The sequence below is a fragment of the Felis catus genome, chromosome B1, assembly GCF_018350175.1.
Source record: "Felis catus isolate Fca126 chromosome B1, F.catus_Fca126_mat1.0, whole genome shotgun sequence".
NCBI lineage: Eukaryota > Metazoa > Chordata > Mammalia > Carnivora > Felidae > Felis > Felis catus.
The window spans coordinates 53,304,953-53,318,765 of record NC_058371.1 but is presented as its reverse complement, the minus strand read 5'-3'; the positions used below and the strand labels follow the sequence as shown (position 1 = coordinate 53,318,765).

Below are 13,813 nucleotides of genomic sequence, written 5' to 3'. Positions count from 1 at the left end.
AGCCACCCAGATGCCCCTAAATTTTCCATTTTAAAAGCTATAGTTTAAATTTTACCTCACATCTCAGAAAATAACATTGTATTTTTCCAACAGAAGACTATCTTTAATACTCCCTGGAGATTAAAACAAATTTCATTTTATAGTCAATATATTTAAAGGAACATATAAAATACTCTCACTAGATAAACACTTCCAGGTCTACTTCATTTTAGATAGTTCTAGGAAGATAAGAAAGGACGTGGATATTTTATATTCAGAATATTTTTTAAAAAATGCTAACTCATCCTTGGCCTAAAGATCTATTTTTATTTCTAATAAAAAGGCATCCAATGCTTCAAAATCTCCACAATGCTTGCTCTATGGAATTCTTGCAAAGAGACTCAAATTTTTGTCTTGCTACATATTCTACCTTCATATATTCTGATTTTGTCAGATACTTTCAGGAAACTGGTATATTTGCCCATTGCCATACATCCAAGGGAATTGGTTCTGTGTCCAAAAGGGACATACATTAAGGGATACAGCTGTATATTATATGCAACTATAAAACCAGAAGTGATGCCAAAAAATACCAGGCATAAAACTGTGTCTCAAATTATTATTTCAGATACTGTTAATCATGAATACTGTTTCAGACTCCAGGACATACACTAATCCATTCACGCTTCTTCAAGTAATTACGGTTATAATCATAATACCAGAGGGGCGCCTGGGTGGCGCAGTCGGTTAAGCGTCCGACTTCAGCCAGGTCACGATCTCGTCGTCCGTGAGTTCGATCCCCGCGTCAGGCTCTGGGCTGATGGCTCGGAGCCTGGAGCCTGTTTCCGATTCTGTGTCTCCCTCTCTCTCTGCCCCTCCCCCGTTCATGCTCTGTCTCTCTCTGTCCCAAAAATAAATAAACGTTGAAAAAAAAAATTAAAAAAAAAAAATACCAGAAAATCTTGTGTCACTACAGAGCTTATGCAGAGGCACGTTGAAATATGTCTAGAACTAGATGACTTTGAGGAGACTGCATCATCCCAAAACTCTACAGGTGAAAGAAAACGTTGCCTGATGTAGACCAGCAGCAATCAAAATATTTCCCTTTTATTTCAGTTGGCCTCTTTGTTGACCACTCTCCTTTCAGTAAAATGGTGTGTACCAAATGTTTGTGCCTCCCCCCACAAAATTTGTATGTTGAGGCTCTGAATTCCTATGTGATGGGATTAGAAGGTGGGGCTTTGGAAAGTTATTAGGTTTAGGTAAGATCACAAGTAGGGAGCTTCCATGTTAGGATTAGTGACTCTTGTAAGATGAGAACATACCAGAGCTTTCCCTCTCCACAATGTGAAGATATAACCAGAAGGTGGCCCTCCTGCAAGTTGGAAAGAGATCCGTCACCAAAGAATCAAATCAACTGGCACCTTGGGTAGGACTTTCCAGGTTCCAGAATAATGATCAATAAATATCTATAGCTGAAGTCACCCCTTCTACATAATATGTTGTAGCAGCCCGAGCTAAGAAAAAACACTTTCTATTTTCTAACTTGCTGTTAGGTTTCTAGTCACTACTTTTGACTAAAGTCTATTTTGTCTGATATAAGTAAATCTACCTTTTCTTTCTTATGGTCTGCACTTATATAAAGTCTCTTCTTCTGTCTTCTTACTTTGAACCTATGTGTCTCTTTAAAATAAAATCAATGTCTTGTAGGCTGCATATAGTTAGGTCTTCCTCCTCCTCATCCTTCTTACTCTCCTCCCTGTCCTCCTCCTTCCCCCTTCTACTCCCCTTCCTCCCTTCTCATCCCCATTCCTCCTCTTTCTCCAACCAGCCAAATTGTGCCTTTTAATTACTGAATTCAGTCCATTTAGATGTAGGATTATTGATACGTAAAGATTTACTAAATAGCCATTTTAGTTGTTGCTTTTTGTCTGTTTTCTATTTCAATTGTTTCTTTTCCCTTCTGTTTCTTCCTATATTTGTAAATTAATGGTGTACCATGCTGGCATCCCCCTGGCCCTTTTTTAAATATATTTTTTTAATTTACTCATTTATTTTGAGATAGAGAGAAAGCAGGAGCAAGGAGGGGCAAAGAGAGAGGGAGAGAGAGAATCTGAAGCAGGCTCTGCTCTGTCAGCACAGAGCCCCATGCAGGGCTCAAACTCACAAACCACAAGACCATGACCTGAGTTGAAATCAAGAGTCAGATAGATACTTAACCAACTGCGCCACCCTGGTGCCCCATCCTCCCACCCTACTTTTGTAATGTTCCATGAATCTACTCTAGGTTTTGCTTTGAGGTTACCATGAGGCTTACAAAAAAATAACATATAAAAAACAGTATATTTTATGCTGATAGCAAGTTACCTTCATTTGCCTATAAAGACACCACAATTTTATTCCTCCCTTTTGATATTTTTGATGTCACCATTTATCCTTTTTTGAGAGAGAGAGTCGGGGGGGTGGCGCAGAGGGTAGGGGCAGAGAAAGAGAATCTTAAGTGAGCTTCATACTCAGTGCAGAGCCCCACACAGGGCTCAATCTCACAACCATGAGATCATGAGCTGAGAGCTGAACCAAGATCACGACCTGAGCTGAAATCAAGAGTCAGGCACTTAACCAACTGAGCCACCCAGGTGCCCCTACCATTTTTTATGCTGTGTATTCATTACAAATTATAGCAGCTATTCTTATTTTTAAAACTTGTTTCTCTTATTTGTTATACTATTGTTAAGTGGTTAATACACCGTCCTATTTATATAATTGGAGTTTTCTAAAGCTTCTTATATATGTTTCAGCTTTACCATTGTGTTACATACTTTTGTATGCTTTCATCTCACTGATTAGAGTTTCTTTCACTTCAGTTTAGAGAACTCTCTTTGAAATACTACTTGCAAGGTAGATCTAGTGATGATGAACTCCCCTAGCTTTTGTTTGTCTGGAAAAGTCTTTATTTCTCTCACAAATCTGAAGAAAAACTATGTTTGACATAGTATTCCTGACTGGCAATTTCTATCATTTAATACTTTGAATATGACATTCTACTTTCTCCTGGCTTGTAGGGTTTCTGCTGAGAAATCCACTGATAGCTTAATAGGGTTCCTTTCTTAGTTGCACCGCTTTTTCCCTGGCTACCTTAGAACTTTTTAACTTTGATTTTGATAGCTTCATTATAATGTGTCTTTGAAAATGTCTTTTGTCACTGAGGTAATAGAGTGATCTATTAGCTTCCTGAACTTTGGTTCCAAGTGTCCCCAGGCATGGGAAGATTTTAGCTACTATTATTTTAACTAAAATTTCTACCCCTTCTCCCTCTGTTCTCCCTCTGGAACCACAAAAGTTTGGAGGTTTGCCCTTTTGATTGAGTCTCACAAGTAATGTAAGCTTTCTTTGCTCATTTCTATTTTGTTCTCTTTGTTCTCTTGCTACTGTGCTATTTCAAAATTCTTACCTGTTAAGTCATTTATTCTCTCTTCCATCTGCTCTACTCTACTACAGATGCTCTGTATTGTATTCTTCATCCAATCATTGAATTCTTCAGTTCAAGATTATTTTTGGTTCTTTTTCATGGTTTCTCTTTTTTTTTCTAGAGAACTCATTTATTCATTTATCTCTTTCTTAATCTCATTGATTAGGCTTTCTGATTTTTTTTTGTAGTTTATAGTTTCTTCAATACAGCTCTTTTCAGTTCTTTATGAGCTATATCGCTGTATACCATGTCTTTAGGATCAGTTGTTAGAGAATAATTGATATCTTTTGTAATGGTATATTTCCTTTATTTATGAACTTCCTTGATCTCACTGCCATAGCAGGAGCACACACAAGGCAGATGCTGCACAGTGGGGCGAAGTGGGAGCTTAGCAGAGTTTTGTGGGTGCCTACAGGCTGATGATATCCTCCGGCAGGCTATTCCCAGTAGCTTGTGGGGCAGACTTCATGCTGAAGTCCTAAGTTTACAGCAGAAACTGTGTTCCTTTCATGACCTTTGAAATTATTGTCTGTTTTTTTTTCTTTTCTTTGCCCTCAGTCATGGAGGTAACTTCTCAGAAATCAGTGTCTTCTAGAAAGAGACAGGTTCCTTCAGTTTCAACCCCCACAACTAGATTAACCTGAAGATCACCCACTGCTTTCAAACTCCTCCTAGGGGAAGTCACATCTCTCCACTATCGGTGTGAGAAACATCTGTGCCGCCACTAACAGAGGGCTTAGTTCCATGCAGTGTCACCTGGGGAGGCAGGAAGCTCCAGTAGAGTTCCTTTCTGTCCACTGCTTCCAAACTCATTTCTATTCTATTCTATTCCAATGGCATGTTGAAATCTCCACTATGGCAGGATGTACTTCTATCCTTTTTATGTCACCTGTGTGTTTCCTTGCAGGACAGCACTTTCCAGGTTTTTTTCCTTGACCAAAGCAAGTGGAAGTGGGGCAGGTTTGCTAACTCCCTTGGATCCATTCTTACTAAGGTCTTGTTTATTTATTTTCTGATGCACAGATAGGAAGAAGTTCTCTTGGATCCCTCCCAGGTGCTACGGCATTCTTGTTTATGTATGGATATCTAATTCATTGCTTAAAAAAAGAGGGAGAGATAAATGAGGAACATCTTATGCCACCATGATGCTGACTTTACCACCCACACTATATTTAATTAATCTCTCTTCTCTTAAATTTTGTTTTGCCATTTTTTGCCAACAATATTCCCTAATAGATGAAGCATATTTATTTATAGATATGAAATATCTCTAAGTTATTCATTAATCTAACAAAGTTATAGATGATTACTGATATTTGAATCCTTGTAAAATGATTTAAATAGGGTCAAACTTCTTTCTGGAACCTGAAATAATTCAAGTATTCCATAATATGTTTCAGTGTTAAGAAAATAATCTTGGACCTGGGCAATAGTATGAACAAAACTACTGAAGATAAAGTGTCTCTGCTGTGTTCAGGGAGCACATAGGATAGGCTAAAAAAATACAGTCATATTTACTCATAGTGAAGGGTAATTAGAGATAAAGCTTGATGCAGATGATTCTTCCAGAGTGGGAGAACTTTTGTCCAGTTGCCACGGTCTTCAGAATTGAGAAAGTCTTGTTGCTAAGCAGTTAAATCTAGAACACAATCAAATGAGAGATGAAAGGGAGCGGATTGTTAGTTCTCTTTTTATGTAAGGTTTTAGATCAAAGCCTTTGTGCATAAAGAGAGGTAGTACAAACCATGATAGGGCTCTAGCTAGCAAAGATAATTGGAACCATTAATTCTACTGCTGGTAAGTCTTTCAAGAATTTAGCTGCAGAGGAGAGAAACATTAGTCTTAATGCATACATGCATACACACATGCAAATATACACACACCATAATTCTTTGCCATTTTTTATTCTTAAGGACGGATCTGTTACCTGGATTATGTCTTATTCTGGTCTATTTTACTTGGTTGAGTAAACAAAATTGTGTTTTTAGTGGGTTGTTGCTCATACTTTGGAAAAATAAAGCTGTAAGAGTGAGAAGGGAGGTGGTAATTAGGGTAGATAGATTGATGAGCTTGATGACGCTCGCAGGAGAGAAAAAAAGAACTTATAAAAGATGATGTATGACCATCTACTTAGAAGTTTCTGTTTCATTATGGCATTATACCACATTATGAATGAAAATGTTATATTCTCTTAGGAAATGTGTCTCTTGAATCATTGCATAAAATAATGTTATGAGGATAAATGCCGTCTGGCTCACATACTCTTGGAATTAGAAATAAATTCTGACTAATTTTTATTGATTAGTTTCACTCTCAGCAGCACTCTGTTATTCTTAATTATTTTCCATCACAACAATTGATACTCCATTATAATTACAAAATATATATCAAGAGACTCAAAAGTCAAATCAGTATATTAAGATTTTACTCACAATTTAGAGGTATTGTCCTCAAAGGTTTAATTTAGGAATTTTACTTTCCTTTTTGTGGTTTCTTGGCATTTTGTGAAATATTCCTCCCCATTAGTCCTAGAGAAATACCAAACTACCCTAGGAATTCAGATCTTATTAATGATGAAGATAGTATTTAGCCTGAAATAAATTTCCTGGCTGCTATCTGCAAGAAGAAAGCAAAGACTAAGAAAAATATCAAATCCTGTATTAGACATGTAAGAAATGTTGAATTCTGGATTTTACTGCTTAAACTACCATAACTGGAACTCAATAATAACTACTTGTGAAAACAAAGACAAGGGATTTTCAGGTGAAGGTGAAGATACTCTGTGATTTCTTTTCCCAGGAGTTTTGAGATGTTTCTATGGGCGTAGCAAAATCAGGGAAAAAGGATTAACCTAGTTGGAGCTGAAGAGTTGAGACCACAGTGGTTGTATTAATGGAGTCTAGAGCCAGGCTATAGATATATGAGGTAAAATTAAGGGAACGTAAAAAGTGGGGGAGAATGAAAAAAAAAGTGATTTTTCTGCATAAATTTGAGAATCAAGTTTTGAATAAGAATAAAAGTTGTGGTTAACTATTTGACATGTAAGAGTCAGGACAATGGAGGGTTATAATAAGGGTTAGGATTAGGGTTATGGTTAGGGTTACAGTTAGAGTTTGATAATAAGATACAGATGATACTAAGAAATAATATTTAGCTATAAGCCAATGGCTAAATATTGTTGAAAATAAGTAGCAAAGCTAAAATAAACTAGGTATTATATAGGTTGCCCATATGCTCACTAAACCCCAGATGTGGGTAAAATTATTGGTGAATAACACATTAATAAATCAGACACCCAATTGCTTGAGGTTTGTGTAGCATTGATTTGGGTGTTGGTGTTTGAGTAAGAAAAAAAGCTAAATAGTGGTCCAGTGAGATGGCTACCGGTTTAGTGGTTTGTAAGTGGCTTTGGTAATCAGTGCAAATTTGGCTCTGTCATCTGCTCTGTATGCCATACAGGAATACTGAGAATGTAAATCTTCCTCTATGCCTTGCTTTGAATTGTTGATTGGTACCTTTAGTAAAATGAAGTAGGAATAAGGAGATTTCCATGAAGAAGTGAAAGTCAAGAGATTTTTGCTTTTCATGAAAGGAAGATTCCATACATGACACAATGATTCTACAAAAAAGAGGTCAAGGGAACATAGCTTCAAGATTTTTTTTAATGATTAAGCAAAAATAGGTACAGGGACTAGCAGAGGTGAGGTCCTTAATCATGCATCTTTTTTAAACAATTTTTTAATGTTTATTTATTTTTGAGAGAGAGAGAGGCAGAGTGCAGGTGAGGGAGGAGTAGAAAAAAAGGGAGACACAGAATCCAAAACAGGCTCCAGGCTCTGAGTTGTCAGCACATAGCCCAACGTTGGGCTCAAACTCAAGAACCGTGAGATCATGACCTGAACAAAAGTCGGACACTTAACTGACTGAGTCACCCAGGTGCCCTTTATTTTTATATTATCTACTATGGGAGGTGGTTTGATCAGTTTATATTAGATCCCTCATGGCCGACTTCACTTTCCTGGTTTTTCAACTAGACTGAGAGTTCTTGGTGTCATTACTTTAAGCATTCCTATTACTTTAACGATTTCATAAAGACAGTGGATATTCTCATTGGGTAATAAAAATAAGCAATGCATATACAAAATATTGAAATTTTACAAATTTCTAATGTGCAGTTTTGTCCCAAACACTGCTTCCAAATTTGAGACCATTAATATCTCCAGACCATTACTATCTCAACATATATGTACATGTGTATTTCCTGAGTGTGTCGCACCATTATTTATTTTGTTTCTACTTTTCATGCAAAATATGCATATATATTTTTATTTATGAAATAAATATATTTTACTGTCAAACCCAAGACATGGTTACCTTGAAATCTTATAAACTCAGAATTTGATGCCAATATTGATGCCTTGATTCTTGCAGTTTCACAAGCTTAGATGAAAAAGGGAATGCAGGAAGGAGCTAGGATAATCAATAATTTCTTTCATGGAAGCATATTTACAGACCATGAGAAAAAATAATAAAATACATGAGTAATTTTTATATCTCTCCTGAGTAATGTGACTAAATAATTTATCATTTGAAAGTGAAAGGAAGACCTATATCATGATATCCATATCCACCCCATATGTGTAAATTGAGACTGCTACATTAAAATATGATAGGTGTTCACATTTCCATTAATACTCTTTTATTTTATATATTTATTGTGAAAATGCTGATACATATTCATATACTTACAGAGCAATATAACAAATCCATATGTGTCCTTTATCTAGATTCTTGGAGTCAACCTATAGCCAATCACCATTGCTTTGTACACGTAGTCTCATTCTACGTGTACATGATGGTAATAAATCATCCTACCATGATTTATTGAATGCAATGCAATATACTGAGTCATGAGGCAAACGCTGACCCACTTTACCCCATACCCTTCCTTTCATCCTTCACCTTGACTTGCTCATATGTTCCACTCCTATATCTGCCCTTCTTTGTATTTTTTTCTTTTAGTGCTGCTGCTCTGATGGTGTGACTCCTAGAAGACAGATCTTTAAATATCAGCACTTTATTTATCAGCATACTTCCAGCTCAGAGGGAGGAGACAGAATAGTGATGCTTCCTGATCCGCTCTGTTTTGGTCTCACCAATGGCTGAATATGGTGTCTCCATAATAGCTGCGGGTGAGGTCATGGTACATGTGTTTCTGAGGTCATGGTACATAAGACTGTTTCTGCTCCTTTTTGGATGGTCCCATGTTGAACACTCCTATTGCCATGGCCCCCCAGAAGTGGTGATTCCTTTGAGGGTAACAAACCCTAGCAATGTCAAGAAGCCTCCAGGCTGGATCTCTTACCAACTGCATTTTGGAGGCCAGCGACATGTTTTCCATATGAAGGTAAAGAAGCTTTTGCTGTCCAAAAATTTCCCAGTGTTCACCTACACAGACCAGGGGGCTCTTCTTGAAGACCAGCCATTTATCCAGAAAGACTGTTATTATCGTGGCTATGTGGAAGGGGATCCGGATTCCTTGGTGTCTCTGAGTACCTGTTTTGGGGGCTTACAAGGAATAATGCAGACAAATCACATTGTTTATGAAATTTTACCCAAAAAGCTTTCTACCACATTTGAACACCTGGTATATAAGATGTACGGTGAGGAGAAACAATTCCCACCCATGAGGTGTGGCTTAACAGATGAAAAAATAGCACGGCAAGTGAAGTCACAAGAGGGCAATAATTCTGTTTTGCTGCAACGTGGGTATGAAAGTCTGGGGACCCACAAGAGATTTGTTGAAATGGCAGTGGTGGTGGACTACAATCGATATGCTTATCGCAGATACAATGTCACAACTGTGGAGCTGGAAGTAATTACTACTATGAATAACGTAAATACCTTCTATCAACCACTAAATATCGATGTGAGTTTGGTTGGAATGGAGGTCTGGAATGGAGGAAACCCTGTTGACATAAAGAACATGGACACACTCCTGGATTTATTTTGCGCCTGGAAGAAAGAAAGCTTTAATGCCCGTGTCCCCCATGACATTGCGCATGTTTTTGTAAAAAAAGGATATGGTGCTCTTGGCATATCTTATGTTGGATCAATATGTAACTACAATACTAATTGTGCAGTGGATGCTTTCACAAGTGACAATTTGGGTGTTTTTGCATTTGTTGTGTCACATGAGCTCGGTCATTCTCTGGGTATGTGGCATGATGAGAAAACATGTAAATGTGCAGACGATGTGTGCATAATGTATGCAACACAGTCTCAGGCAACTAAATTCAGCAACTGCAGTTATGCTAGATATTGGCACACCTCCGCGGGATCAAGATGTATCTTGCGTCCGCGAACGCCAAAGAGAATCTTCCGGTATACACGCTGTGGGAACAGTGTGGTTGAAGATGGAGAAGACTGTGACTGCGGCTCCTTAAGTCTGTGTTCAAAAGATCCATGTTGTCAGTTAGACTGTACTCTGAGTCCTGGGGCTACCTGTGCTTCTGGGCTTTGTTGCAAAGACTGCAAGATCATGCCATCAGGTGACGTGTGTAGAGAACGGGAAAATGAATGTGACCTTCCCGAGTGGTGCGACGGGACATCCTATCAGTGTCCAGAAGACGTGTACATGCAAGATGGAGCCGAATGCACAAGTGGTGGCTACTGCTATGAAAAGAGGTGCAATACTCGTGATGAACAGTGTAGCCAACTTTTTGGCCCAAATGCCAAGAGTGCGAGTCAGATTTGCTACAGTACAGTGAACATCCGAGGTGACCGTTTTGGCAACTGTGGTCTCAAGAATCATCAATTTATAAAATGTAATAACTCAGATACCCTGTGTGGGAGGGTTCAGTGTAAGAATGTGGCAGAAATTCCCACTCTGAGAGACCATTCTACTCTGCATTGGCTTCACATCAATGATAGCATCTGCTGGGGTACTGACTTCCATTTGGGGATGCCCTTGCCTGATCTTGGTGAAATAAAAGATGGTACAGAGTGCGGTGAAGAACATATCTGTGTCCAAAGGAAATGCATCCCTTTGGCATATTTGAAAACTGATTGCTCACCTGAGACCTGCAATATGAACGGAGTCTGTAACAATAGACACCACTGTCATTGCAGCTATGAGTGGGACCCTCCTGACTGCCGGATAAAAGGCACTGGAGGTAGTGTAGACAGTGGCCCACCCCCAAGAAGAAAAGAGACCAATCGGTCACAGGAGAAACAGCAAAAGAAGACTAGCCCACTCTTATTCTGGTTGATACCTTCTCTGGTTTTATTCTGTTCTTTGTTAATTTTGTCTTTTATGAGAAGGGGAAAAAGCATTAAGAAAGAAGATCAAAATGTTACAACCGCACCCAGTAAACAGCAGAATGATCCACATCAACCTAATCAAGGAGAAGTGAAAGATCCACCTGCAAGCAGAAACCAAAAAGCTATGATTTCTAGAAAGAAACCCAATCCCAAATGAAATTCCCCGTTTGTTAAGTTTTAGTTCCCTGGCAGGAGAAATGTTACAGCTTGTATCACAGGTCACTGACAGAAACTTCCTGAGACTTTTTATCATTTGGGATCATAAAGGTTAGCCATCGAACAATAAGCAAAATATACTAATTACCGGCACATTTTTACTTTCCATTATTTTAGGCAATTATATCAGTTAATGTTTTATGGAACTATTCTGTGGTTGCAGAGCAAAGGCACTGTCCACAGATAGGGTGTGTGTGTCTTCTGCTTTCTCACACAGGGAATAGGAAACTGCAAATCACATTTCTCCTTTGTGAGTCCTCTCTTATTAGCTACTACCAGTAGGGTAAACTAAAGGGAGACTGGACATGGGAAATGTCCTGAATGTTGTTCATGTCATGGTTGCCTCATTAACTCTCACCCTGGCAAGGGCAGTGCCTTTCAATCTTTATATCACTGCATATGGATATAAATATAGATGTAGACATAGGTAGAAAGATATCATATGTATTATATATACACATATGCATATATCTCAAATATATATACATTTCCTTCCTTGAGTTAATCCCCAGAACCAACAGTACTGTCAACCTCAGAGAAACTGGCACAGCTATCGAGTGTCTTACCCTTGGAGTTCTAGATCTCAGGTCTTTGAGGCCTGCACCAAATCCCAGAGGTTCAGCACCAGTTTGGCCAACCCTCTCCTCAGAGGTCGGAGTCCTAGAGCCATGGGACGTACTCCAAACGTGTGGGTTCCAATAATGGCACCTCGTCCCTTTGATCTCCAGTCTCAGGTTCAAGAGCTGCACTTCCTGTTAGTAAAGCATGGCTGCCTCAGAGGTGGGCTCTTCTTGCAACTGAATTCTGACTGATAGAGTATTACCTTGCATAACAGAGAACATGGGAAGGAGTCTGACATCAGAAGGTTTTGAATTTTCACACCACTGTCTTTACTATCTTGGAGACATGGTTTATACTTAGAATTACTTCAAAATCTCAAAAGAGAAGAAAATGATACTTACCATTCAACCCCTTGGTAACTTCACTTGTAAAATAAGATAAAGAAGATATTTACAATTCCAAGTAGGATATATAAGTCTTAGCAGACCCTGTTTCCTCTGCAAAGAAAAAAAAAAACCTAGAAAATCTAATTTATCTTAAGAACCATATTTGAAGGACATCAGAGAGCTGAGGAAGCAATATGGGATAGATGAACTAACATTTCAGGCAGGATGAAACAATTCTGAAAAGCACTGAATCTTGCCAGCCATTTTGTCCTCTGATCATTTGCTGATGCCAGATGTGAATTGAACCTTGGGCTTGGCCCAGGTGGAGCACCTCTGCTGAGGGAAAGAGAAATTCCCAATGTCTTACTTACTACACGGGTTAGATAGACTGTAAACATTAGGCATCAAGGGCCTCTAATTCACAATCAGATTTCCCCCAAGTCACAATGCTTGAGAGCTTCATGGGATGCTGGTGAGCTCCTCTGAAATTTCTCGAAGGCATAGATCCCCAAAATCATGTTGTATTTTGAGCACAAGCCATATTTTGAACTAACGTTCCCCTTTGAAATGTCATAAAGGTGTCAATTCCCAAAATCGTGTTATATTTGAACACAAGCCAGCACACGCACTGTGTCCCCATAATACACTTACCTGATTTTTGGTGTTGCATGTGGCAAGATGCTGGAGAGCTGGGTGGTGAACCTCTCGGTGATAGAGCACAACCACTGATAAGTTTTCAGAGTTGCGAAAATAGAATCACAGAATTGAAAGTCCAGCAGGCCCATGCCTGACCAACATAAGGAAAGGAGAATTCCCCAAGATGTACTAAAAACCACTCACCTCTGACCTGGCACAACCCATGATTAGAGATAGTGATAAGCTCTTCAGCCGATCTTTCTAACAGAGGAGAGAAAACTCTGAAGGAGTCACCTGGAGTTGCGATGGTTGTTTCATACACAATTCCTGCATACAATAAAACATTACTGTACATGCTAAGAATCAAAATTCATAATTTATTACTAAAAGAAGAATAAAAGGGAGGGAAAAAAAAGAGAAACTGTAAGTATGATCCAGATAGTGGAGCAAGAATACATGAAAAAAAACAAAACAAAACAAAAAAACAACAACCTGTGATTAATACATTGAAAATAGGGAAAAAAAACCTACAAAATGCAAAAACAAATGTAGAATATCCTCAGTAATTTGGAATCTATACAAAAATTTCAAATGGATATTGCAGAAATAAAAAGTATCATATAATAAAATAAAAAGATCATTCAGTAGATGGTTTGAACAGTAGTTTGGGCATATCAGATGACAGAATTACTCATCTGGAAAAGGTCAGTGGAAGAATCCCCACACTGCTCTACACAGAAAAATAAAAGCGAAATACAAGAGCTTAAGAACTGGATTTGATTTAAGGAATTTTATAACTTTTTAGAGATTGTGTAATTTTAGGTAGGGAAGAATGAGAAAAAAACTCAAGTTTTAGTAAATGCTTTTGGGCCTCTGTATGTGTACTACTATAAATATTGCTTATCCTAATACTGTGGGCATGAGTTTGATAGGAAATTTAATTGTGCCTTCTTTATCTGCATGAATTTGCAAGTACTTCATTATTAAACATAAAAATGTAGATTTAGCTCTAAGATGGTTTTAAGTAGTCAAAAATTTTCAAACATTTAGGATTTTTCCTTCCTTCCTTCCTTTCTTTCTATTTTAGAGATAGAGAAAGAAAAAGCACAGGGGAGAGGAGCAGAGAGAAAGAGAGAGACTCTTAAGCACGCTCCATGCTGAATATGGAGCCCGATACGGGGCTTACTCCCATGACTCTGGGATCATGACCTAGGCAAAATCCAGAGTTGGATGCTCAACCAAC

General features: G+C 38.3%; 1 protein-coding gene across 1 annotated transcript; it reads left to right on the top strand.

Annotated features, from left to right (window-relative positions):
- The first annotated feature begins 5,110 nt into the window (after nucleotides 1-5,110).
- LOC101087152 (disintegrin and metalloproteinase domain-containing protein 20-like) lies at nucleotides 5,111-11,080 on the top strand. The gene is made up of 2 exons (XM_003984851.5): nucleotides 5,111-5,245; nucleotides 8,471-11,080. The coding sequence occupies exon 2, from the start codon at nucleotides 8,607-8,609 to the stop codon at nucleotides 10,926-10,928; it is 2,322 nt and encodes a 773-aa protein (XP_003984900.2). The 5' UTR covers nucleotides 5,111-5,245; nucleotides 8,471-8,606; the 3' UTR covers nucleotides 10,929-11,080.
- The last annotated feature ends 2,733 nt before the right edge of the window (nucleotides 11,081-13,813 follow it).